The sequence below is a fragment of the Notolepis coatsorum genome (assembly GCF_963971535.1).
Source record: "Notolepis coatsorum genome assembly, chromosome: 15".
In the NCBI taxonomy this organism is placed as follows: domain Eukaryota; kingdom Metazoa; phylum Chordata; class Actinopteri; order Aulopiformes; family Paralepididae; genus Notolepis; species Notolepis coatsorum.
This window is the reverse complement of record NC_140179.1, coordinates 28,134,340-28,159,339: the sequence shown is the minus strand read 5'-3', so window position 1 is coordinate 28,159,339 and position 25,000 is coordinate 28,134,340. Positions and strand designations below refer to the sequence as shown.

The window sequence follows — 25,000 nt, the reverse complement described above, 5'->3', positions numbered from 1 at the left end:
CGGTGGCCATCTTGCGAGGGTGGACTACTGCTTTAAGGTGATGATCTGCACAAACAAAAATACTCTTAACTCGCTGAAATCTTGACGGATTGGTAATAGTAGAAGACATTAGTGGTGGGGGAAAATATCGATACAGTATAGTATAGCGATACTTTGCGTGGCGATACTGTATCGATACAAGGACGCCAAGTATCGATATTTTATTATTATTATAATAATATTTTTTTGTATAAGGAAGTTGCATTGTTCATTTCAATACCTGTAATAGTACAGTAGTCAACACACACACACACACACACACACACGCACACGCACACGTGTGCATTCAGTTAAGTTGGAATATGACTGTAATACAAACAGTTCAGTTTGTCAGGTACATGCAACACAGATTACAGTGTTGACATCTGTCTGCTTGAGAAAATCCCACTTGCTGCAATAAAAATTATTGAAGTGAGATGAACAGACTGAAAACTTTATTTTATTAGATAAAACATGTTGACAAAGTTTTACTTTGCAGTTGAAAAAAGGTAATAAATCGCAATATATCGCAATATTAATATCGCAATACTCAGCATATCGCAATATATTTTTTATCGCAATACTATCGTATCGTGATAATATCGTATCGTGAGGCCTCTGGTGATTCCCACCCCTAGAAGACATAAATAGTAAGTAAAGTAAACAGGCTGTGGTGCCTGATGGCCACTAGTACGAAGGACTGGCCGACGCGGTTAGTGGTGTGTCGGGGGGGGTATGAGTCTGTGGCTGAACGTGCTCCTCATCTCGGCTAGCTCCTCATACACATGTATAATCCATGCACACATTTATATCCATGCACATTAGGGATGGGTACCGAATTCGGTACTTTTAAGGTACCGAACCGAAACACGTCGGTAATACCGAGTATCGATTCAAGTGAGATACAAAAAAAAAATGTTTTTACCTTTTTTTTTTTTCATGTCAACGTTCACACGCACAATATATGCTTACCTAGGATTTGACTTGATTCAACAACAAAGCAGTCGGAGCAATGGCAAGCCGAAAACGGTCGAAATTGTAGTTATTTGATGTAAATACAAAATGTTGAGACTAAAGTACAGAAAAAAGGTACCGTTGGGTACCGGTATCGATTCACAGGTACCGGTACCGTATCGGTTCAAATGTGAAAGGTACCCATCCCTAATGCACATGTATATATCCATACACGTGTATATCAGGGTTTCCGTTAGAAAAAATTGTTGCCGGCCTCAGTGTCCGGTAGATTTCAATCTACCGGTCAAATGAGAGAAATTCCGAGCAGCAGCAGATTCAGCTGTTATTGGCTCTTTTCTGGGGACCGCACAGCAGCGCCCCCCACCCAACATTGAATTGAAAATGGCTGAATTGGAGTACTGCTGGAGTACTGCATTGTGCTGCTGCTGCTCCGGCTCTGCAGCTTCACAAAAGTTAGCACAACGTCGTTGTCATTATTAGAAGCAACGATGAAACAAATGTAATGATTGTTTCGTTCATCGCATAGACTATTTAATTTTAGCCTATTTTAATACAATTCAAATAATCAAATTGTGCTTAGACTCAGGGAATTATTTTCACCGGACATTAAGACCGGAGAGATTAAATATGTCGGACTTCAACAGATTTTGCCGGTCAAATACCGGTAATTACCGGCTAACGGAAACGCTGGTGTATATATCCATACGTGTATATATCCATACACGTTGTGGCAGATATCATCCCCCATCCCATGGCTACGTGAAGGATGGGAGATACTACCGCTACGAGGAGAGGAGAAGCAATTAGGCAGCTGATTAGGACTGCTAGAACACACCTGTGCACCATTAGATCACCCACATCCCACACGCACACACCCCAGACACACATAACATAACACAAAACACTAGGACAGATAGAGTATTTTGTTGAGAGGAGGTGAGGTAGGAGCGAAGTACTGAGAGAGAGATTGTTGTTACCGAGTGTTGTGAGGTGAGAGGTAGTGGAGAGGAGAGGTGAAGGCGAGAAGGTGTTCATTGTGTACTGGACCCTAGACTGGCTGAGAAACCCCCTTGTGTACTGACCCTGGACCGGAAGACAAACTCTGAGTATTGAACAATCCATTTCTGATATGTGTTTTGACCCTGGACTGTTATATGATTACCCTATTGCCCATTGGACTTGTTCTCTTAAACAATACATATCATTTATTTATTGAAATTGTGCTTGTGTGGACATTGAAATTGTTTGTTTTGGTCCGTGTCGAGCCTGAACACTACCAGGCTCGTCACAATATCCATACACTTGTATATATCCATACACTTGTATATATCCATACACATGTATATATCCATACGTGTATATATCCATGCACGCATATATACATGCATGTGTATATCCATATTGTATATATCCATACACATGTATATATCCATACACATTTACCAGCCCAGGAGAACAAAAGGTTGCCGCCAGAAAAGACAGGACAAAGGACTCCCCCTCCCCACACACCAACACACAGACCTCACGGAGACAACAACAAAGCCCCCCCCCTCCCTCCCCCACAGCAGCACCAGAAGACCATTACCTGGAACTCGAAGACATCAATAACACAGCTAATAAAAACGGACTACACATCTTTCACCTTAATGTAAACAGCATTAAGCATAAGCTGGACGAATTAAGAAACCTGTTTATGAGCGGTAAGGTAGACATAATATGCTTTACTGAAACTAAACTTGATCCATCTGTAACAGACCCTGAAATAGAAATAGAGAACTATACTATAGTCCGTAATGACAGAAACCAGTATGGAGGTGGTGTTTGTATGTACATACATAAGGACACCAAATTCATTACCCGTACTGACCTTCATCATGAGACAATTGAAACCGTATGGGTGGAAATTTTATTTGAAAGGGCAAAATCTGTTCTAGTCGGCACAATATACAGACCGCCAGATCAAACTGGCTTTTATGATACTCTGGATGTGTGCTTAGCTGGAGCTGAGGATGCGGAAAAAATTCTTATTGGGGATTGGAACACGGATATGCAACAAAAAAATGCACCCGTCTTCAAATCCTTCAATAGGTTTTGTGATCTGCACGGCCTCAGCCAACTAATCACCCAACCCACAAGGATATGTGAATCAACTCAGACTACCATTGACCTCATACTGACCTCTGACAAGTCCAAGATCTCCAGTAAAGGGGTTATAGCATGCGGGTTAAGTGATCATTACATGATATTCTGTACCCGCAAAAAGCTAAAACTAAAGGCTGGCTGTCACAAAACAGTCACATCTAGAGACCTCAAAACCTACTCTAGCGAGGCCTTTAACCTTGAACTGGAGAGTCTGGACTGGTCAGATGAACTCAATGGTACACTGGTTGAAGAAACTTGGCTTGGCTTCAAAACCAAATTTTCATCAATACTAAACAAAATGGCCCCCCTAAGAACCACCAGGGTAAAAAATCGCGCTGAGCCATGGATGCACACTGAAATACTGACCGCTATGAAAGCCAGAGACAAAAAATGCTCTGAGTTTCGTAAAAGTCAGTCAAAGCTTACCAAAAGCACGAGCAGTGAACTCCAAGACCACGTGACTGAACTCAAACTAGAAAGAAACAGACTAAGAAATGACGTAAACTCCATGATCAAAACTGCAAAAAAAAATTTCATCAATGACAAAACCGAGGAAAACAAAAATAAACCACGTGAACTTTGGAAATTACTCAACAATCAACTAGGCTGCAGTAAAAAACTCAAAACCAGGTTCTCAAACATAAACATAAAGACGGACAACACGCTCATCACAGACAAGCTGGATGTAGCCAATTACTTAAACACTTTCTTCACAAACATAGCCACAACACTGGTAAACAAACTACCCTCCCACTCAGGGCAGTATGGGGTAGAACACATAGTAGCATACTACATGAACCTAGGCGTCCACAAAGACGACTTCAAACTGGAAATAGTAACTACAGATGAGGTACTCAAAAAACTGAGCGCCCTCCAACCAAACAAGGCCACTGGCCATGACAACATCCCCTCCAAATTCCTCAGAGACTCAGCAGCAGCCATCACCCCAGTCATCACACACATAATAAACCTCTCCATAAAACAGGGACACGTCCCCAAGGACTTCAAAATTGCGAGAGTAACACCCCTGCACAAAAAGGGCAGCAAATTAGACCCGGGTAACTACCGCCCTGTTTCTATCCTTACATCCATCTCGAAAGTCATGGAAAAAATAGTATACGAACAGATCGAAAAGTACCTCGCGGAAAAAAATCTAATCTACAAATTCCAATCTGGCTTCAGAACATCCCACTCCACTGACACATGCCTTCTCTACTTGAACGACCACATCAAACAAGAGGTGGACGCGGGCAAATACTGCGGCATGGTCATGCTGGACCTACAAAAGGCCTTCGACACTGTCAATCACACCATTCTGATTGACAAGCTAAAAGCAATTGGTTTTGATAGTTTATCAGTGAGCTGGATACAATCCTACCTGGAGGGGAGGGAACAGATGGTGGAAGTAAACGGTACCCTATCCCCCCCCCTCACAGTGAGCTGTGGTGTTCCACAAGGAAGCATACTAGGACCGCTACTATTCCTAATTTATGCAAATGACATGTCGTCAGCTTGTGACTGCAACTTGTTCCTGTTTGCGGACGACTCAGCCCTGCTGGTCTCTGACAAGAACAAGTTACAGGTTGAAAAAGCCCTCAGCTCGGAACTAGGCAAAATCTGCATATGGCTCGCCGACAACAAACTATCATTACACATGGGCAAAACAGAGTCCATTGTCTTCGGTTCAAATAACAAACTCAGCAAGACCGACGGCTTCTCGGTTACAGTGGGTGACAATATTATCACAAGGAAAGATGAAATTACCTACCTGGGTTCCATCCTAGAGGCTAATCTTTCCTGTGACAAAATGGCATCCAATGTAATAAAAAAAGTCAACCAACGAACGCGATTCTTGTACCGGATCTCCTCTCTGGTAAACAAGAATACCCTGAAGACTCTAGCAGGAGCACTCATTCAAGGGTACTACGACTATGCTTGCACCTCATGGTACCAAAGCACCTCAAAGGCACTAAAAAACAAATTACAAACATCTCAAAACAAGCTAGTCAGACTACTACTTGACCTGACTCCTAGAACCCACCTCACCCCTGCCCACTTTGACAACCTAGGATGGCTTAGAGTAGACGACAGAGTACAGCAACTTGCAATGGGCCTGGTCTACAAGATACACTACGCGACCAAGGTACCCATGTACATGTCAAAATACTTCCCAAAGGTCAGTGAATACCACGATCACAACACCAGAGGGAGCTCCACAAATCATGTAAAACCCAGATTCGGCTCAAACAAGGGACTAAACACGTTTCGCAATTATGCCACATCAATGTGGAACGCCCTGCCTAAAGCTGTAAAGGAATGTGAATCACTACCCACCTTCAAAAACACTCTCAAAAACACCTACGTGAGACTGCAATTCGAAACTGGCCCCTACAAATGTCCTAACCTAGTTGTACAGTAAATGACCAAGTAAGGCTTTGTCAACATTCCAATGTACAGTGTAAAATGTGTGTGTGTCCCCTACCCAACCCCCCCCCCCCCCCCCCCCCCCCCCCACCTCCAATGTACAGCCCTCACCCAACCCACCCAACCCCACCCCACCAACCTCCTCCAATGTACAGTTTCTACGCCAAATGTATATACACTCCTTTTCTGGACACTTTTGTATCACAAACAGTACTGTATTTGCAAATCTGATATGTCATAAATGTATAGATGTAGCAGTACTGTCTATCTGTATGTCATGTATGTCATATATGTTATGATGAATTGAAAATGGGGGACCCTGGTGTAAACAAGACGAAAGTCTTTCTCTGGTCTGCATCCCCTTAACAATTGTATGTATTGAGATGTACTGTACTGTACCCATTCTGCAATCTGTTAATAAACTTTTCAATCAATCACATGTATATATCCATACACTTGTATATATCCATACACTTGTATATATCCATACACATGTATATATCCATACACATGTATATATCCATACACTTGTATATATCCATACACATGTATATATCCATACACATGTATATATCCATACACGTGTATATATCCATACACTTGTATATATCCATACACATGTATATATCCATACACATGTATATATCCATACACGTGTATATATCCATACACGTGTATATATCCATACACTTGTATATATCCATACACATGTATATATCCATACACATGTATATATCCATACACTTGTATATATCCATACACTTGTATATATCCATACACATGTATATATCCATACACTTGTATATATCCATACACATGTATATATCCATACACATGTATATATCCATACACATGTATATATCCATACACATGGTACAATAACAGCAGGGCCTCACATACAGTTGTAAAGTTATAATTGTTAAATTGTAAATCAATCTACTGTATTCGTATTATGTCCGTGTCTTTCCGTCCACCTGTCTGTTCATCCATCGTCAGTCCCCGTGTCCAAATAACTCCCTCTTGTCTGTCCCTTGTCTGTCATCCGTCCCTCGTTCCGCTCCTCGTTCGTCCATCTCTCTCATGTTCTTATCCAGTGGCATGTCTTCTTCCACGAAGGCATTCTCATTAATGGAGTCCCTTTCTGCTCAAGCCTGTCAGCCACAGATGAACCGCGGGGATAAAGAGATGCGGGTGGAGAGATGGACAGAGAGAAAGAGAGAGACAGAGGGGAAGAGAGAGAGAGAGAGAGAGAGAGAGAGAGAGAGAGAGAGAGAGAGAGAGAGAGAATCTTACACTGCACCCGAGAGCAATTATGGGAATGCGACGGTCTCTCCCCCCGAAAAGCTGACCTCTTTGCGACCGCCAGGGCTTTTGAACGAGGGGGCCGCTAGTCTTTAGCGCTATCATCGTTAGTCTTATCATCATTAATCCTACCATTGTTAAGGCCATTTCATCGTTAAGGCCATTTCATTCCATTTTCCGACCGAGCCGGCCCAATTAACGCGAGTGTCCTCTCGTCAATAAGATTCTCCACTGGGGGGGAAGATCTTTGACTGTAGCGAAAACCCTTAGGTCAACAGCCCAACCTAAGAACATCAAATCGGGCACACAGGCGCCGACACGCACAAACCGTCGGAGGGGAATTATGGGGGTTTTCACATAAAGCGAGAAAAGTTTTCAAAGAGGCTCTCCCCTGTGAGTAGAGCTGTGTGATACTGTGTACTTCTCTCTAGACGGATGACTGGGAAGAGGAACATGGGGAGAGGATGAAAAAGAGGAAACACACAAAGGGTTGAAGTGAGAGAGTTGCTGGAGGAACTTCGCTACTGAGGCAGATAGGTGAACGGGGGAGATCCCTCCCAAACCCCCCCCCCTCCAACAGCCCTCGCAACACCCCCACCCCACCCCCCCTCCCTCCGCCGGATTGGAGAACACGTTGCCATGGAGCGCACGTTCCCATGCTTTTTTCTTTCCAGATTCAGAGTTATTCCTTTTTTTCTTTATCTCGATGCGGTGAAGGCGTGTTTGGCATTACTCATTTTCCCTCTCTCGCTCTATCTTTCTCTCTCTCACTCTCTCTCACTCTCACTCTATGACAGACCGCAGTACGTCAGACTACAGGACAGGTCAGTCTGACGTACTGGTGAGCAACACCGGCGCCCCACCAAGGAACTGTGCTGTCACCCTTCCTCTTCACCCTCTAGACCTCAGACTTCTGCCACAACTCAAACGGGTGCCACCTGCAGAAGTTCTCTGATGACTCCTCCATCGTAAGATACATCACCGACGACGATAAGGAGGAGTACAGAGCCCTGGTGGAGAGCTTTGTGGGGTGGAGCGACAGCAACCACCTCCAACTCAACACCAGTAAAACCAAGGAGATGGTGGTGGACTTCAGGAGTCCCCCCGATTCCCATCACCATCTGAGGGGAGGAGGTGGAGGTGGTGGAGTCATATAAATTATTTGGGGTACACCTGAACAATAAACTGGACTGGTCAGACAACACTGAGGGCCTCTACAGGAAGGGACAGAGCAGGCTGTTCTTCCTGAGGACACTCAGGTCCTTCAATGTTTGCAATACACTGCTGCAGTCATGTCTTTGGTATAGGGACATGACCTAGTGTCCCTATATGAAACTACGCCTATGAGTGAGCGAACACCCTTCGCCACTAACCTTGAAGCAGCAGGGTCTAAACAACTTAGGGAAATCAAACGAGATTCTATGACCTTGCAGAAAAGATTTGTGCATGTGTGCGCATGCGTGCGTTTGTATGTGGTTAGACCAACGGCATCTAATTTTGTAATCTTGAGTGGGTTATACACATGCATGCGCACACGCACACACACACACACACACACACACACACACACACACACACACACACACACACACACACACACACACACACACACACACACACACACACACACACACACACACACACACACACACACACACACACACATACCTGTACAATGTGTGTCTTCTTTATACCCAAGTGGCAATGCCCTTCGTCAAAGACAGGCTGTGTCAGAGTGCATATACATAGAAGTGTGTGTGTGTGTGTGTGTGTGTGTGTGTGTGTGTGTGTGTGTGTGTGTGTGTGTGTGTGTGTGTGTGTGTGTGTGTGTACGTGCCTGTGTGCGTGCGTGTTAGTGCGTGTCCATACCTGTGTGTGTTTAACTCATTAAAATACTCCCATGTGGACAGGCCACTCTGTCCCTTTCACCTCTCCTTCCTCGCTCTACTCCACCCCTCCTCCTCCTCAGTCTCTCTGTTATTTCTGCAAACAGCTTTAGTTGGGGGGGGGCAGCTAGAGGAGACACACACATACTGCTCCTCTTCTCCTCCTCTCTCCCTTCTGCAAACAGCCGATGTTGGTCTTCTCCTGTCTCTACCCCTCTATCTCTTTCCCTCTCTATCCTCTTTTCCTCTCTCGACCACTTCTCTCTCCTCCTCTTCTCCTCTCTCTTCTCCTCTCCTCCTCTCTCTCCTCTCCTGTCTCTACCACATATCTTTCCTCCTCTCCTCTTCTCTCTCCTCCTCCCCTCTCTCTGCCACATATCTCTTCTCCTCTCATACTCTCTCTATCACCTCACTTTCCTCCTCTCCGCCTCTCTCTCCTCCTTTCCTGTATCTGCCACCACCTCTCTCTCCCCTTCTCTTCTGTTCTCCTCCTCTCTCTCCTCTCCTGTCTCTACCTCCTCTCTCTCCTCCTCTCCTGTCTCTACCACCTAGCTCTCCTCCTCTCCTCCTTGCTCTCCTCCTCTCCTGTCTCTACCACCTATCTCTTCTCCTCTCATACTCTCTACCACCTCTCTCTCCTCCTCTACCACCTATCTATTCTCCTCTCATACTCTCTACCACATCTCTCTCCTCCTAAGATTAAGATTTGTTTATTAACACTTTGAATGCCACGAGGTGGCGCCAGAGGTAGCGCTTCAATGCCACCATCGGCGCCAATGTTACGCTTAATATCGCCTAATCTATGTTTTAAATTGTGGCTATGTGTCTAATCTGCCCGTCGCTTATCAAAGAATGCTTTTCCAGTCAGTGCTGTCAAGGCAGATTGGTTTTTTATCGCTTCATTTCCGTTTGAGAGCATTTAGAAAAGCACCCGTTTTGAGGTAAAAAAACAGTTCATTCTAGACCATTCTATGATAATCGTCTTTTACTGGAATATTCCAGAACGTTGATATTTGTCTGCCTATTTATGAATCGTTTTCAAATAAACGCTAGATGATCAATATTATACGTGCACGCAAGCACATTCGAGCCGCGCTCGGATAATCGCCGTGTTCATTTCCTCTTGGACTTTTACAGTGAAACCGAAATAGCCCATTTCACAAAACAGCCTATATCTTCATCAAAATTAGTCTGATTATCCTAACACTGATAACATAGATTCCTTACCTGACATCAGATGGTATCCAACTGGTATATTCCAATTCCTGATCACCATTCGGGTATACTAGGGTAGGCTCGCATGATGCAATATGATTTCAGATCGCTAAAAAAAAAAGAATTCCGAGAAATCTCGTGAGTGGCTTTCAACATAACTATCGGAAACCCGAGATATCTCGTGAGTGGCAGTGAAAGTGTTAAGGACAATGCAAATTAATGAACATCATTTACATGAGTGTATGCATAACATCACAGCATGATAAGGACGTAAATATGCTGAGAATAGCACAGGGATAATTTCCACCCGTAGTCCTAACATAAAACAAACACAAAGCGGACCATACAACGTTCATTCATAAAAACTGACATCACTGACATGACCACACTAACATGACATTCAGTCAGTACAACATCACTAACATCCCTAATGAGTGCATATTTGGCTGTCTAACAGCCATTTCCTGAGTTGGCCCCTAAAGGTGGACAGGGTGGTACATTCCCTTAAGGGGACCGGAAGGCTGTTCCATGTTCCACTTCTCTTTATCGATAGAACATTTTTGCTGAAGGCGGTCTTTCTAAAATGGACCTCACAATCCCCTCTGGTGTTTGACCTAGTGGCTAATCCAGTGTTCCTTTTCTCGTGGATAAACTCCTTGAGAGGGGGAGGGGCTAATCTGTGCAGGCATTTATATACAAAGCAGGAACTTTTATAACGTCTGAGGTTTTCAAATTTTTTTATTTTATGCTTATCCAGGATTTTACAGTGGTGGTATGAGTACTGTTTCCTGTCATATACCTTCAATGCTCTGTTGTAAAGTTGTTCTATGGGTTTCATGGCTGTGGCCCCAGTAAATGACCAGTTTAGAAGGCAATATTCAATGTGGGAGAAGACCATACAGTGTAGGTATGTCTTTGCGGCTTCAAGTGTTAGGGAGGGCCGTATTTGTTTGAAGTTGGAAATGTTGAAGTTGATGGTGTTCCTCACTTTCTTTATGTGTTTCTTAAAGGTCAGGTTTGAGTCCAAGATGACCCCAAGGAATTTGAAGTGGGAAACAAGTTCTAGTTCTTCCTTCCTTCCCTCCTTCCTCAGGAACACATTGGACCGCTTGATGGTTTCTGGACGCTTGCTAAAGAACATGCACACAGTCTTTTTCGCATTAAGTAGGAGACAGGTGCTGTTTAGCCAGCATTGTACCTTGTCTAGTGCGCATGTGAGCCTAGATGTAATCAACTCTATGTCCTTGCCCTGTGTGTGGATGACTGCGTCATCGGCATACATCTGTACATTGAGTTCGGGACACACATTTGGCAGGTCATTGATATACAGGGAGAATAGCAGGGGCCCAAGGATTGATCCCTGAGGGACACCTACAGGGTTGTCTAGATATGGGGACTTGGCGCCATTGACCGTGACACATTGTTTTCGGTTTGATAAGTAGGATCTAAACCACTCTATTGTAGCAGCTGAGAAATTGAAGTGAGTTAGTTTGGTTAGGAGGATATTATGGTTGACACAGTCGAAAGCCTTGCTAAGGTCTAAGAAGACAGCACCAACATACTTGTTGCTATCTAGTGCACTCTTGACCTTTTCAACAAACAGACAGTTGGCCAACTCTGTTGAGTGAAGGGCACGGAATCCAAACGGCATTGGGTTAAGTGGGGTGGGGCCCAAGTCGAGATGTTTAGTCATGAGATTTGACATCCACTTCTCTGCAACTTTGGATATGACAGGAAGTATACTGATGGGCCTATAATTGGTCACCAGTGCCTTGTTGCCAGATTTAAAGATAGGGGTCACCATGGCCATCTTCCAGGATGATGGAACTTCACTGGATGTGATTGATTGTTTCACTAGTAGAGTGATGGGTTTAATGAGTGCATCAGAGTATGTTTTGAGGAAATCAGTATCGAGCCCGTAGGCGTCCTTGGCTTTGGAGCCTTTCAGAGCCAGAATGATATTTTTCACTTAAGGCTCTGTTATCTCCTCCAGTTCAAAGAGAGGCTGGGTGTTGGTTACTGGGTTTGGTAGGATACTGGAGGGGGCAAAGTGTTTGGTGCTGTCTAGAACACTATTTAAGAAGTGTTCGTTGAGGGTGCAGGCCAGTACTGTGGGGTCTTTAACTAGTATGTCATTCACATTCAGTTCTAGGGGGTATTTTTCTCGATTGTGGTGTTTGCCTAGGAGTTTATTCAAGGTTTGCCAGATTTTTTTGCCGTTCCCTTTTCCTGCTTCAATTATACTAATAAAGAAGTTTGCTTTGGCCTTCCTGAGGGTCTGTGTGACCTTGTTCCTAGCATGCGTGAATCTCTGTCTGTTGATAGACAGTCCAGACTTTAAGCTCTGTTTGAGGAGTGAGTCCCTGTCTTTCAATTGCTGTCTGCAGCTGTGATCTAGCCATGGGAGGTGGGTTTGTTTCTTGACTTTTTGGCTCCCCTTCCTAGAGAAGGAGGCCATCGTCTCCTTGATTTTAGCTGATTTTAGCTGATTTTTCCTTTCCTCCTCCTGTCTCTGTGCACCTATCTCTTCTCCTCTCATACTCTCTACCACATCTCTCTCCTCCTCTCCTGTCTCTACCACCTATATTTTCTCCTCTCCTCCTCTCTCTCCTCCTCTCCTGTCTCTACCACCTCTCTCTATTCCTCTCATCCTCTCCTGTCTCTCCCACCTCTCTCTCTCTTCCTCTCATCCTCTCCTGTCTCTCCCACCTCTCTCTCCTCATCTCTCTCTTCATCTCCTCCTGTCTCTACCACCTCTCTCTCCTCCTCTCCTGTCTCTACCAACTGTCTCTCTTCCTCTCCTCCTTTCCTGTCTCTACCACCCCTCTCTCCTCCTCTTTCTCCTCCTCTCCTGTCTCTCCCACCTCTCTCTCTTCCTCTCCTCCTCCTGTCTCTACCACATCTCTCTCCTCCTCTCCTGTCTCTACCAACTGTCTCTCTTCCTCTCCTCCTTTCCTGTCTCTACCACCCCTCTCTCCTCCTCTTTCTCCTCCTCTCCTGTCTCTCCCACCTCTCTCTCTTCCTCTCCTCCTCCTGTCTCTACCACATCTCTCTCCTCCTCTCCTGTCTCTACCAACTGTCTCTCTTCCTCTCCTCCTTTCCTGTCTCTACCACCCCTATCCTCCTCTTTCTCCTCCTCTCCTGTCTCTACCACCCCTCTCTCCTCCTCTCCTCCTCTCTCTGCTGTGAGACTACCTGTACCACCACAGGCCCCTGTCCTTGTGGACGTGTCAGCGGCCGACGCTTGCCTTTCAGTGACGGAGGGCGTGGGGTTAATTGCTACAATGTCATATGTAATCGCGGTGGACAGGGAGCATTGTGGGACAAGGAACCGAGAGAGATTAGAGCTTGCGCTCAAACGCACAGGGCACACGCATAGGAAATACATAGTGACACGCACACACACAAATACACACTAGGTACCACAGACTAAGAGACAGACACACACACACACACACACAGACATGCACAATCTGTATACAAATGCAAAGGTGCACCCCATGCGATAAAAAACGAAATCTTCTCTGGTGCCCACCATCCTGCCTAAGTGCCCTTGAGCAAGGCACTGAACCCCCAAAAAACTGCTCCAGCATACTGCACTGCGGGCGACTCTGCACTCGAACCACTTTGATGCGTACGTGTGTGTGTGGGGGGGGGGGGGGTTCAGTGTTGGGAAAGTTCACTTTCTACATGAACTAGTTCAGTTCACAGTTCACATTTTTTTTGAATGAACTAGTTCAGTTCATAGTTCATAATTCAAAATGTTGAACTAAAGTTCATGGTTTCAAAAATGAACTAATTTATAGTATATAGTTTTTTTTCTAATTTTGTTCTTGTTTTTTTTTTAAAGATTTTTCACGTACAGTTACTTACATTACAAAAACACACATTGGGACAAGGAGGGGGGGGTTCCTCCAGTTCATCTATGCCATCATCCACACCATAAGCAAGCAAAAACAAAACAAAAAGGAAAACAAGCAAAAAGGAAAGCAAACCAAGACAGGCACTGTACAGTATTGCACTTGCACCATTCACATGTAGACATACATATATATATTTTTTTTCTATCCTAGGTCTGTCCATACAATGGGGCACTGGGCCTTTAGAAGGATCTGAGAAATTTCAGCAGGAAAATAGTCTAATAGTGGGGCCCACACCTCCTGAAAGGAAGCGTCGTTGCCTCTATGCATTGCATAGAGTCTTTCATGGGGTAGCACACCGAAGATCTCTCTATACCACATTTGTATAGATGGAGGCTTATCCTTAATCCTTAATCAGAATGCATTTCCGGGCTGAAAGTAGAAGTTTATCAAATAGTTTGAATTGTAAGGGTGTCAAATGAATTTCCTTTGATGCGAGTCCCAGCTCCCGGATCCTTCTTTATTTTCACCTTGAAAATGTCGCTTAACTCACGTGCCACTTGGCCCCAGAACCTGTAAAACACTTACATTCCCAAAAGTAGTGATAGTAGGTACCCAGATCTGTTTGACATTTCGAACATAAAGGAGATATTGAACAGTCCATTTTGTTAGTTATTTTTTCAATACGTTGCTGCGAGCTATTATTTGTAAAAATTATTGAACCACAGACAGCAATCAGAATACTGGCATTTCCATAACGCTTTGCTGCCGCCCATTCAGTCCACACTAGTAGCAGCTGCAGCTTTCATCTCTACAGTATATTTTCAAAAACATGGGGAAAAACTTAGCTTGAATTGTCTTTATTATGAAAACAACAACAGGACGTTTGCTTATTCTCAATGTGCCGTTTAAGGTTTGCTGTCGACGTCGTCGATGTACAGACTTGCTTCTTCAAACCGGGTGGACAAAGTTTACAGACAAACGTTAGATTTTTTCCGTCTGAGTCAGTACTGACTTTAACAACTCTTTTAAATGCTCATACGCCGACGTCGTAGAGGTAGAGTCTGACTCTGAGCGAGTGCTGCTGCAGCTCTCGGCTTCGTCCATGATACTAATGCTCGCCGATTCCGCTGTTCCACTGTTTGTTGTGAGGAGTCTGATGACGTAGCCAGGGGGTGACAGGCAGGCATGCAGTCGCGCACACACGCGGTTACACGCCGTGTTAGTATGTCACTGAGGCAGAAATGCGCGCAATGATGTGCACGCGCGCACTCGTCGCGCCGTGTGATAAGTACCCGGCCGTTGTAGAAAGCAATGAAGCTACCCGGCCGGCACTTATCACCTAGACTTTGCATAATAATAGGATACCATAGCATAACAACGAGAAGTGCCAAACCAAAATACAAGCCCTGTAGCAATTGGTGGGGGGTTAATAATAATAATAATAATAAATCAAATTTATATAGCGCCTTTCATAGAACCCAAGGTCGCTTTACAATCAGGACAAAAAATAGGGCAAGGAAAGTAGGGGGGGAGGGGGAAGAGGGGATGAGGGAAAGTAGGGGATAATGGACCTAATTTAATCTAAAACTAACTGATGGGGAAAGCCTTGGTGAAGAGGTGTGTTTTTAGAGCGGATTTGAAGGTGTCCAGGGTTGGGGCGTTGCGGATTTCGGGGGGGAGAGAGTTCCAGAGGGTAGGGGACGCCACGCTGAAGGCTCTGTCCCCAAAAGTCCGTAACCTGGTGCGAGGGATGGAGAGGAGACCTAGATCAGAGGATCGTAGGTTCCGGGATGGAGTGTACTGGTGGAGGAGATCAGACAGGTACCGGGGGGCGAGGGCATGGAGGGATTTGTAGGTGAGGAGCAGGAGTTTGAAGGTGATGCGGAACCTGACTGGAAGCCAGTGGAGATGGATGAGGGTGGGGGTGATGTGCTGCCAGGGCTTGGTGTGAGTGAGAACCCTGGCAGCTGAGTTCTGGACATACTGGAGCCTGTCCAGGGCTTTGCTGGGTACCCCGAACAGGACTCCATTACAATAGTCCAACCGGGAGGTGACAAATGAGTGGATCAGGGTCTCCGCCACAGAGTCTGAGAGTGAGGGTCGGAGACGGGAGATGTTCCTGAGGTGGTAGAAGGCAGACTTGGTGACAGATTTGATGTGGGAGTGAAATGAAAGTGTGGAGTCAAGGGTGACGCCCAGGTTACGGACTTCGAGAGACGGGGAGATGGAAGAGCCGTCAACGTGGAGGAGGAGATCTCCAACCTTCCCGAGCAGTGCCTTGGGGGCCACAACCATGAGCTCTGTCTTTTTGCTGTTGAGTTTGAGTAATTTAGTTGCCATCCAGGTTTTTATAGCGTGGAGGCAGTTGACTACAGACTGTGGGGGGAGCTGGGAGGATGGTGAGGTGCTGATGTAGAGCTGAGTATCATCAGCATAACAGTGGAAGTTGAGTCCGTGGTGACGTATAATCTGACCGAGGGGGAGCATGTAGATGGTGAATAGTAGGGGACCCAGCACAGAGCCCTGGGGGACACCGTGGTTGACTGGGGCCGGGGGGGAGGATGAGCCGCTGATGCTGACAAACTGAGATCTATTAGTGAGATATGAATGAAACCATGACAGAGCTGTACCGGTGATGCCTAGGTTGTCAGAGAGGCATTTGAGGAGGACTGAGTGGGATATTGTGTCGAACGCCACGGAGAGGTCGAGAAGGATGAGGAGGCTGATGTGTCCGGAGTCTGCAGCAAGGAGGAGGTCATTAGTGATCTTGATGAGGGCGGTCTCTGTGCTGTGATGTGCTCGGTAGGCTGACTGAAGGGGTTCGTAGAGCTCATGGTTGGACAGATGTTGATGAAGCTGGGCGGCGACTGCCCTTTCCAAGGTTTTGCTTAGGAAAGGAAGGTTGGAGATCGGCCGGTAGTTGTCCAGCACCTCAGGGTCCAAACCAGGCTTTTTTAGGATGGGAGTGATGGAGGCGGTTTTGAAACAGGAGGGAACTATTCCAGATGACAGAGAGGAGTTGATGATGTCCGTTATGATGGGGCAGAGGGTAGGAAGGCAGGCCTTGACCAGTACCGTAGGCATGGGGTCGAGGGAGCAGGTGGAAGCTTTGGCTCTGGTAACCAGCTTCATGACCAGCGGAACATCCACTGGGGAGAAGGAGGAGAGAGAGCACTGGGGATGGAGGGATGCAGCTGGGAGCATGTAGTTGCCTTGATCTGTGGTCAAGCAACCCGACTGGAAGGATGAGACATTAAGTTGTGCTTCAGTCTGAAGGAAACTGTCCTTCTGTACAGTAAACTAACTCTAAGTTACATTGTTAATTTAGTTTGTATTTACTTTACTAGTTTAAGTTAATTCAATTAAAGAAATTGTAACTACAATTACATTTAAAACATTGTTATGCATAATAATCATCTGTTTTGTGCGCAACCGAGGGAACATGTATGCGCGTGCGTGTGCGCGGGAGCGCGCATGCACGTGGCGTATGGGCAGTTCCCATATTACGACTGCATCACTGGTGACAGGCGTGTTGCCAGATTGGGTGGTTTTCCGCATTATTTTTAAGCCTGTTTACGGTGTGTTTTAACTGGGTTTTCGGCTGAAAGCCATATGAAATCTGGCACACCTTTGAACGGCGTTATACAGCGCTGAGAATGAACGCATTCTTAATTACATTAATTTAGTGGATATACAGTACGTTCAGTTCACATTCGCCCAAAATACGAACGCGTTCATGAACGATCGTTCATTGAACGTGTTCAGGTACATCACTGGGGGGGGGTATGTGTAACTAGGAGGGATATGAGGACTGTGTGTATGTGTACCTAGGAGGGATATGAGGACTGTGTGTACCAAGGAGGGATATGAGGACTGTGTGTAACTAGGAGGGATATGAGGACTGTGTGTTTGTGTAACTAGGAGGGATATGAGGACTGTGTGTAACTAGGAGGGATATGAGGACTGTGTGTTTGTGTAACTAGGAGGGATATGAGGACTGTGTGTAACTAGGAGGGATATGAGGACTGTGTGTAACTAGGAGGGATATGAGGACTGTGTGTTTGTGTAACTAGGAGGGATATGAGGACTGTGTGTAACTAGGAGGGATATGAGGACTGTGTGTAACTAGGAGGGATATGAGGACTGTGTGTAACTAGGAGGGATATGAGGACTGTGTGTGTAACTAGGAGAGATATGAGGACTGTGTGTAACTAGGAGGGATATGAGGACTGTGTGTAACTAGGAGGGATATGAGGACTGTGTGTGTAACTAGGAGGGATATGAGGACTGTGTGTGTAACTAGGAGGGATATGAGGACTGTGTGTGTAACTAGGAGGGATATGAGGACTGTGTGTAACTAGGAGGGATATGAGGACTGTGTGTGTAGGAGGGATATGAGGACTGTTGTGAAGGATCAGATTAAACCGAATATATATATTTATTTATGGATATATATTTAATAGTATTTGTATATCGTTTGATATCCCTTGTATATTCCTTGTACATATACACTGAATATCCCTTTAGTCTACTAACAGCCCATAATAGTTTCATTCTCTCATTGGACAAGAACTTGGCGCCAGCAGCCAAGCCCCTTGGTTCAAGTTCAATCGTGCCGACGAACATGTCGTTACTAGCCCGGTTCCGCGTAGGAATACGTCTGGCGAAATACGAATGGTACTATTTGTTCACAGCGCATATATATATGGCGCAAGTAAAGTAGAACTTCCCTCTTTTAGTCCCTTAGCCCTTAGTTCTTTACCCTCCAACCTAGTGGCAAGACGTTAAGCCTCACCCACGATACACGTGTGGTGCAGTATGGTCAACTTGGCCTCAGAATGGCATTGAGACATCGTGTGGATTAATAGTTGAATTGTCATAGTTTGGCACTATACCGTCGAGTGGGACGTATTTCTATTAAGTTAATAATAGTCTATTATGTATGGTGCATCGTTCGGTTAGAGTTATACAGTGAGTAGTACCCCCATCGTTTCCTCGCGTTATCTAGAGTCTTAACCAGGCTGGGCAGACCACGTGTGGTGCTTTCATCCGAGGAGTTCTGGGCTAGGACGAGTGGACCTGCACATTGGATTACCTTACCCGGACGACGGCGAGCCCTACACGGCTTGGATTATCTACTTGCTTTGGGTGCTTTGATTTATGCCATGGATAACAGCCAACACTGGTGAGTGTTGGAACTACCCCCGAGAGGAGCCCAGGTGAGACGGCGCTCTACCCCGAGTGAGGTCGCCTCACGTCTCTTTGTTGTGGACCGGCAGCTACCGTCTACAAGAGGGCCCAAGCATATTCATCTGTGGACCAAGGTTCTGTGGGCAACGTGTTCAGCACTCTGAATTCTCCCAAGAAATCGTTGGCCAGATGGGATATCGCCGGCGGCTCTCCTAACCCCCCCCCCCTACTGACTTACAACCAGCAGGACCCCCCTTTAGTATATCCAGCTATAATCATTAAGTACCATCGCTATAGTTCCCTAAAGAACCAGGTTGTATACTTGCTTCCTGCGTAACCAGAGATAGGACATTCAATGTTGATTTGCCTTCGAATACTCATTTGCCTTACAAGTGCATTCAAATCATAAATGTCATTAAGTGAACGTTGTATATACCCTTTGCTATATATTAAATATTCGACTTATACATTTGTGTGGACTTGGTTTCATGGTGGGAAAGTGTTCATCATATCTATATCATGTACTGTGTGGCCAGTAGTTAAAGTACATAAAGCGGTAGTGGTTTAATGATACCATACTTATCAATACAGTCAGGGAATTGTACCCCTCAGTTACAAGGACTGTGTGTGTGTAACTAGGAGGGATATGAGGACTGTGTGTATGTGTAACTAGGAGGGATATGAGGACTGTGTGTGTGTAACTAGGAGGGATATGAGGACTGTGTGTGTGTAACTCGGAGGGATATGAGGACTGTGTGTATGTGTAACTAGGAGGGATATGAGGATTGTGTGTATGTGTAACTAGGAGGGATATGAGGACTGAGTGTATGTGTAACTAGGAGGGATATGAGGACTGTGTGTGTGTAACTAGGAGGAATATGAGGACTGTGTGTGTGTGTGTAACTAAGAGGGATATGAGGACTGTGTGTATGTGTAACTAGGAGGAATATGAGGACTGTGTGTATGTGTAACTAGGAGGGCGATATGCGAAAAGACAAAATGAAATTGCCTTTTGTTCATTGACAATGAAGTAATCTTCTAAACACGGACGCACACATCTTCATAGTATTCTCATTTGTTCCGACCAGCGGAGTAAATGCCACGGCTCAGTGGCCGCGGTTGACATTTAATGATAATCACCTGTTATTGCATCGCAATCACACTGTTTGTTTGCCTATATACCGAGACGCGTGCGATCATCGATCGAACACCATGAATAGACCAACAACAACACCGCGACACACGCCTGACTTCCTACTGCTGCACCGATCCGCTCTGCCCTTTGGTGCCACGTGGATGAGGGGGGTGTTGGTGGTGTGGGGAGGGGGGAGGGGGGGGGGGTGTAGGTGGCGGCAGGTAATAATCACGCATCAGCCATTCATTATGTTCAGAGTTCAGGGATTATCTACCGCGAGGGGGGGGCTGCATGGCAGATCCCCATTCATAATGAATGCTGATTATTATTAAGCAACGTCAAAGTCCCCCGCCGCGCGCAGGGCCCCCAGCTCTCTCTCTCTCTCTCTCTCTCTGTCCGCCTTTGATGCCCCGACGCGTTGAAACGGACTCCCGGCAGCAAAACGGACGAGATCTGATGAGGAGCGGCGAGCGCGAGGCGGAGTGCCCGGGGGATGTTTGTAGAAGGAGGGCCTTTGATAAGAGTTCCTCACTTCAGCAGGCTTCCAATCATAATGTCCCCTGGCGGGGGGTATAAAGGAGCTCTTTGATGGTGCATGTCAAAAGCGTGACAAAGGGGTGGTGGGGGGGGGGGGGGGGGGGGGGGGGTGGGTTGGTCTGAGTGGCTGAGGGTTATTATGGGATGGGATCTCACAATAGACTTTCATTGCGATGTGCACACGATCAATTTCATGGAGCGTGACTTGAGTAGAATTGACACGTGTGTGTGTGTGTGTGTGTGTGTGTGTGTGTGTGTGCGTGTGCGCGTGTGAGCGTGTGTGTGAGCGTGTGTGTGAGCGTGTGTGTGAGCGTGTGTGTGTGAGCGTGTGTGTGTGTGTGTGTGTGTGTGTGTGTGTGTGTGTGTGTGTGTGTGTGTGTAGCTGTGTCATGGTCATACTTTGACCCTGTGCGTGCGCGTGTGTGTGTGTGTGTGTGTGTGTGTGTGTGTGTGTGTGTGTGTGTGTGTGTGTAGCTGTGTCATGATCGACTGTGACCCTGTGCGTGCGGTGTGTGTGTGTGTGTGTGTGTGTGTGTGTGTGTGTGTGTGTGTGTGTGTGTGTGTGTGTGTGTGTGTGTGTGTGTGTGTGTGTGTGTGTGTTAGCATTAATTATAGCCTATGTGCTGGCTGGATGAGCCCTGAAACTCATCTGCATAATTAAATTACTTTAAGGAAGAGACACATTCTTATATCCAAACTCCTATGTGAATGTCCACACACACACACAGGGATGCGTTCTTCATGGGACGAGGCTGCACTGTGTGCAGCCAAAGTTTTGTGAGCACAAGCGCGTGCACGCACACGCACGGATGTGCATGGCACGCGCGTGCACACAGGAATGCGCTTCACTCGCCAACTCGCTATAAGTACCCCACCTGGGCTACTTTGCATATCAATAGTGCCGGTCGTCAGGTGTGTTAAAGACGTTCTCGGATACATTCACACAGAACTTGTGAATGAAATGTGTTACATTCCATTCGTAGAGGCAATTAGGCATCGTCTTTAGTCTGTGCCAGAGCCTTATAATCTATGACTCTGGTCTGTGCTTAAGCGAGGAAACATTTATGCGCATGCACGGGAGCGCGCACACACGCCGAGGAGCGCGCGTGCACGTGGCATCATTAGCGTGCGTGCAGCCAATGTTGATAAGAGGAACGCAACTCTGCACACACACACACAGTTATAAACACACACATACATACACACATAGACACACACACACATACACACGTGCACACAAACACACACACACACATGCACATGCACATGCACACAAACACACACATACACACACCTGGACGAAACACTTTGGTTTTCACCATCGAAGTCTTCAAACGTCTTTCAGTCGTATGGGAACAAAAGCCTCTGTCTGTTCCCACACGACAATCTGTTGCAACTTTTTCTTTTCAATTCTCCAATTCCTATCTTTTAGAACCCCCCCCCCCCCCTGTGGAGCGCTGTGGATCCCACCTGCTCCGGCTCGTTTGGAGTCGAGAAACCGAAAAGCAGCGGGGCGTCAAATTGCATCATGAAACAATACTCTTTTAAAAAAGGGGACATATTATATTCCTTTTCAACAGGTTCATATTAAATCTCGTTTTAATTTCTAACCTTTATTTCCACTCCAGTGAGACACTGCAGGTTACCCCCGTTTTTAGCGACGACGAGCTTCCAAAACAAGACACAGTTATCAGCGAATTCATACACAATATAGGCTCAACCAAATAAGATGAGAATACACAATAAAATCGACACAATTAAGTCGACACACAATGGTCAGAGTAGATTGTATTTTTTTATTCAGCAAGAGAAGAAAGGTTGGAATATAGGTGTTTGAGGTTTTCTAAACATGTGTTTTACGTTTCTTTTTTTTTAAACGTAAAAACATCTTATTCGATCAAGATCTCTTCACACGCACATACACGCACGCTATTAACCCTTTCACTACCACACTACAGAAGGTGAACCTTTCACAACCACACTACAGAAGGTTAACCCTTTCACTACCACACTACAGAAGGTTAACCTGTCACTACCACACTACAGAAGGTTAACCTTTCACTACCACACTACAGACGGTTAACCTTTCACTACCACACTACAGAAGGTTAACCTTTCACTACCACACTACAGAAGGTTAACCCTTTCACTACCACACTACAGAAGGTTAACCTTTAACTACCACACTACAGACGGTTAACCTTTCACTACCACACTACAGACGGTTAACCTTTCACCAGTGGTGCAGTCGCGGTCACACCCGGTTACACGGCGTGTTACCAGATCACTGAGGCAGAAGTACGCGCGATCGCGCACGGATGTGTACTCGCGTGTACGCGCACACAAAAATGTGCTGTATCCATTCGTTGTGACTAGTACCCGGCCACCGTTTTACATAACAAAAAGCGCAGGTAGACTAAGTGTCTGGGTGTTGGCTATCTGAATGCATCTCCCCCTTCATTCTGTGTGACACAGGCAGTGGAGGTGAATACTAATGTGGCTCGGAATTCGTGATGGGGGTCTACCTGCTTATGATATTGAATCAAGCGTCTGTGCTGCGCGCCAGCTTTCCATGCGCACATTCACACAAATAGAGAGCAAGAAGAGCTTGTATGATAGAAAGATTGCACTTGCGTATATGCGCTTGTGTGTGTGCGTGTGTGTGTGCGTGCGTGTGTGTGTATAAATCAGTTCTGTGCGCATGCACGTACCCGCGCGTGCGCGTGCACGTGGCGTGGCGTGTTACCAGTTCCCATATTAGGACTGCACCACTGTCTTTCACTACCACACTACAGAAGGTTAACCTTTCACAACCACACTACAGAAGGTTAACCTTTCACTACCACACTACAGACGGTTAACCGTCTGTAGTGTGGTAGTGAAAGGGTTGACCTTAATATTGTTAGACTAGAAGTCTTTATTTGTCATGCAGTTTTTAACACACACACACGTGAGATGGGCGACCCACAGGAACACACACACACATGCACTGAGTCGCAGATGAAATGACACTCTGCACTTTTCCCATCCCGTTGTCCTTCCCCCATGGGCAGCCGGGAGCAGATAGGGCGTCAACGTGAGCCGCGCCCCGGGGACCAATCCAAGTGCTCCTGTCCGTCTTCGTCAAGGACGCCACAGCGTTAGCGATCTGTTGTGCATGTTTTTCCATTGGGTTTATCTTATCGGGGGGGAAACCCTTGCGAGCACGGGGAGAACATGCAAACTCCACACAGAAAGGCCCCGGGAGATACCCCACCTGAGTACCTGGCATCATGGAAACCTGGTCCCCAAGCAGGAATCGAACCCTGGACCTTCTTGCTGTGAGGCGACAGTGTTAACCACTACACCACTGTGCCGCTTCTGCAGTGTGGTAGTGAAAGGGTTAACTCCGGCGATTGTGGCTGCAATTCTGAACGTCTCCTTTCAAGAGGGAGGGTTCTTGTCACAGCTGAACTGCAGAAAGTGCACAACCTACTGTACATATTTTACATGTCCTCAGCCTTGAGACGACCCCTCCTTCTGTAAAAACAATGCAAAACACAGGAAGAAGTGTTTTTCACAATAGGTCCCCTTTAAATATCATATGGGTGGAACAACCTTGGAAATACTGTGTAATTACACTCACTGAACAATAAATTGTGTCTAGCCTGTCTCGTATTAAGCCCAAATCTGCTCCTGGGCCAGATAACCTGAGAGAGTATTGAAAGACAATATTCATCTACTAAAATGTGTATTGTATTCCTATGTTCTCTGCACTTCCCCATTACAGATGTATGTATATGTACTGTATAATGTCTGCTGTCATTGTCATTGTTGTTGTTGTTTTATTACAGTAGTTTGTTCAATGGTGGTTCAGAAACCAATGTCCACATTGTGGACAATAAAGTGAAACTAAATTCAACTAAATGTAATGTATAATAATCTGTTTGATTCGCCAAGGTAGACTGTAGAGGCTTAAATTTGCCGTATTCACTGTCGAGAGCATTTCCTACGAGCAGGTGATTAATTCACGTCTATTCAAAACACCAAAAAGTGAGTCAGGTATAATCATGAGTTTGTCAACCAAGAGTGTATTCTACGTTCCGTTTTGACAATTTCCATTCTCGAAGCGCCATTTCCCTTTTACAGCAGAGCCTTAACACCCACGTGAACGGGGGGCATTGACAAATTGAAAACTATAAGCGACGTCACTTTTCGCGACAACCCGCTGGCTATGCTACGCGTCTCACTCGGAATGACATTTGACACAGTTAGCTCAGTGGTGGTACTGAGCCGTTCGTTCTCGGAGGCTATTCTGGTCCCACGTCTTGTGA

The 25,000-nt window shown here is 45.8% G+C and overlaps 1 protein-coding gene across 1 annotated transcript in view; it reads left to right on the top strand.

Moving 5' to 3' along the window:
- Positions 1-11,764: 11,764 nt before the first annotated feature.
- Positions 11,765-25,000, top strand: part of kcnd2 (potassium voltage-gated channel, Shal-related subfamily, member 2) — a gene marked incomplete at its 5' end in the record, with an annotated part of 37,752 nt that continues 24,516 nt past the window's right edge. Inside the window, one exon of the mRNA XM_084330951.1 lies at positions 11,765-11,850. Within this exon, the coding sequence (XP_084187077.1) occupies positions 11,765-11,850 (86 nt within the window). The remainder of the gene's footprint in view (positions 11,851-25,000) is intronic.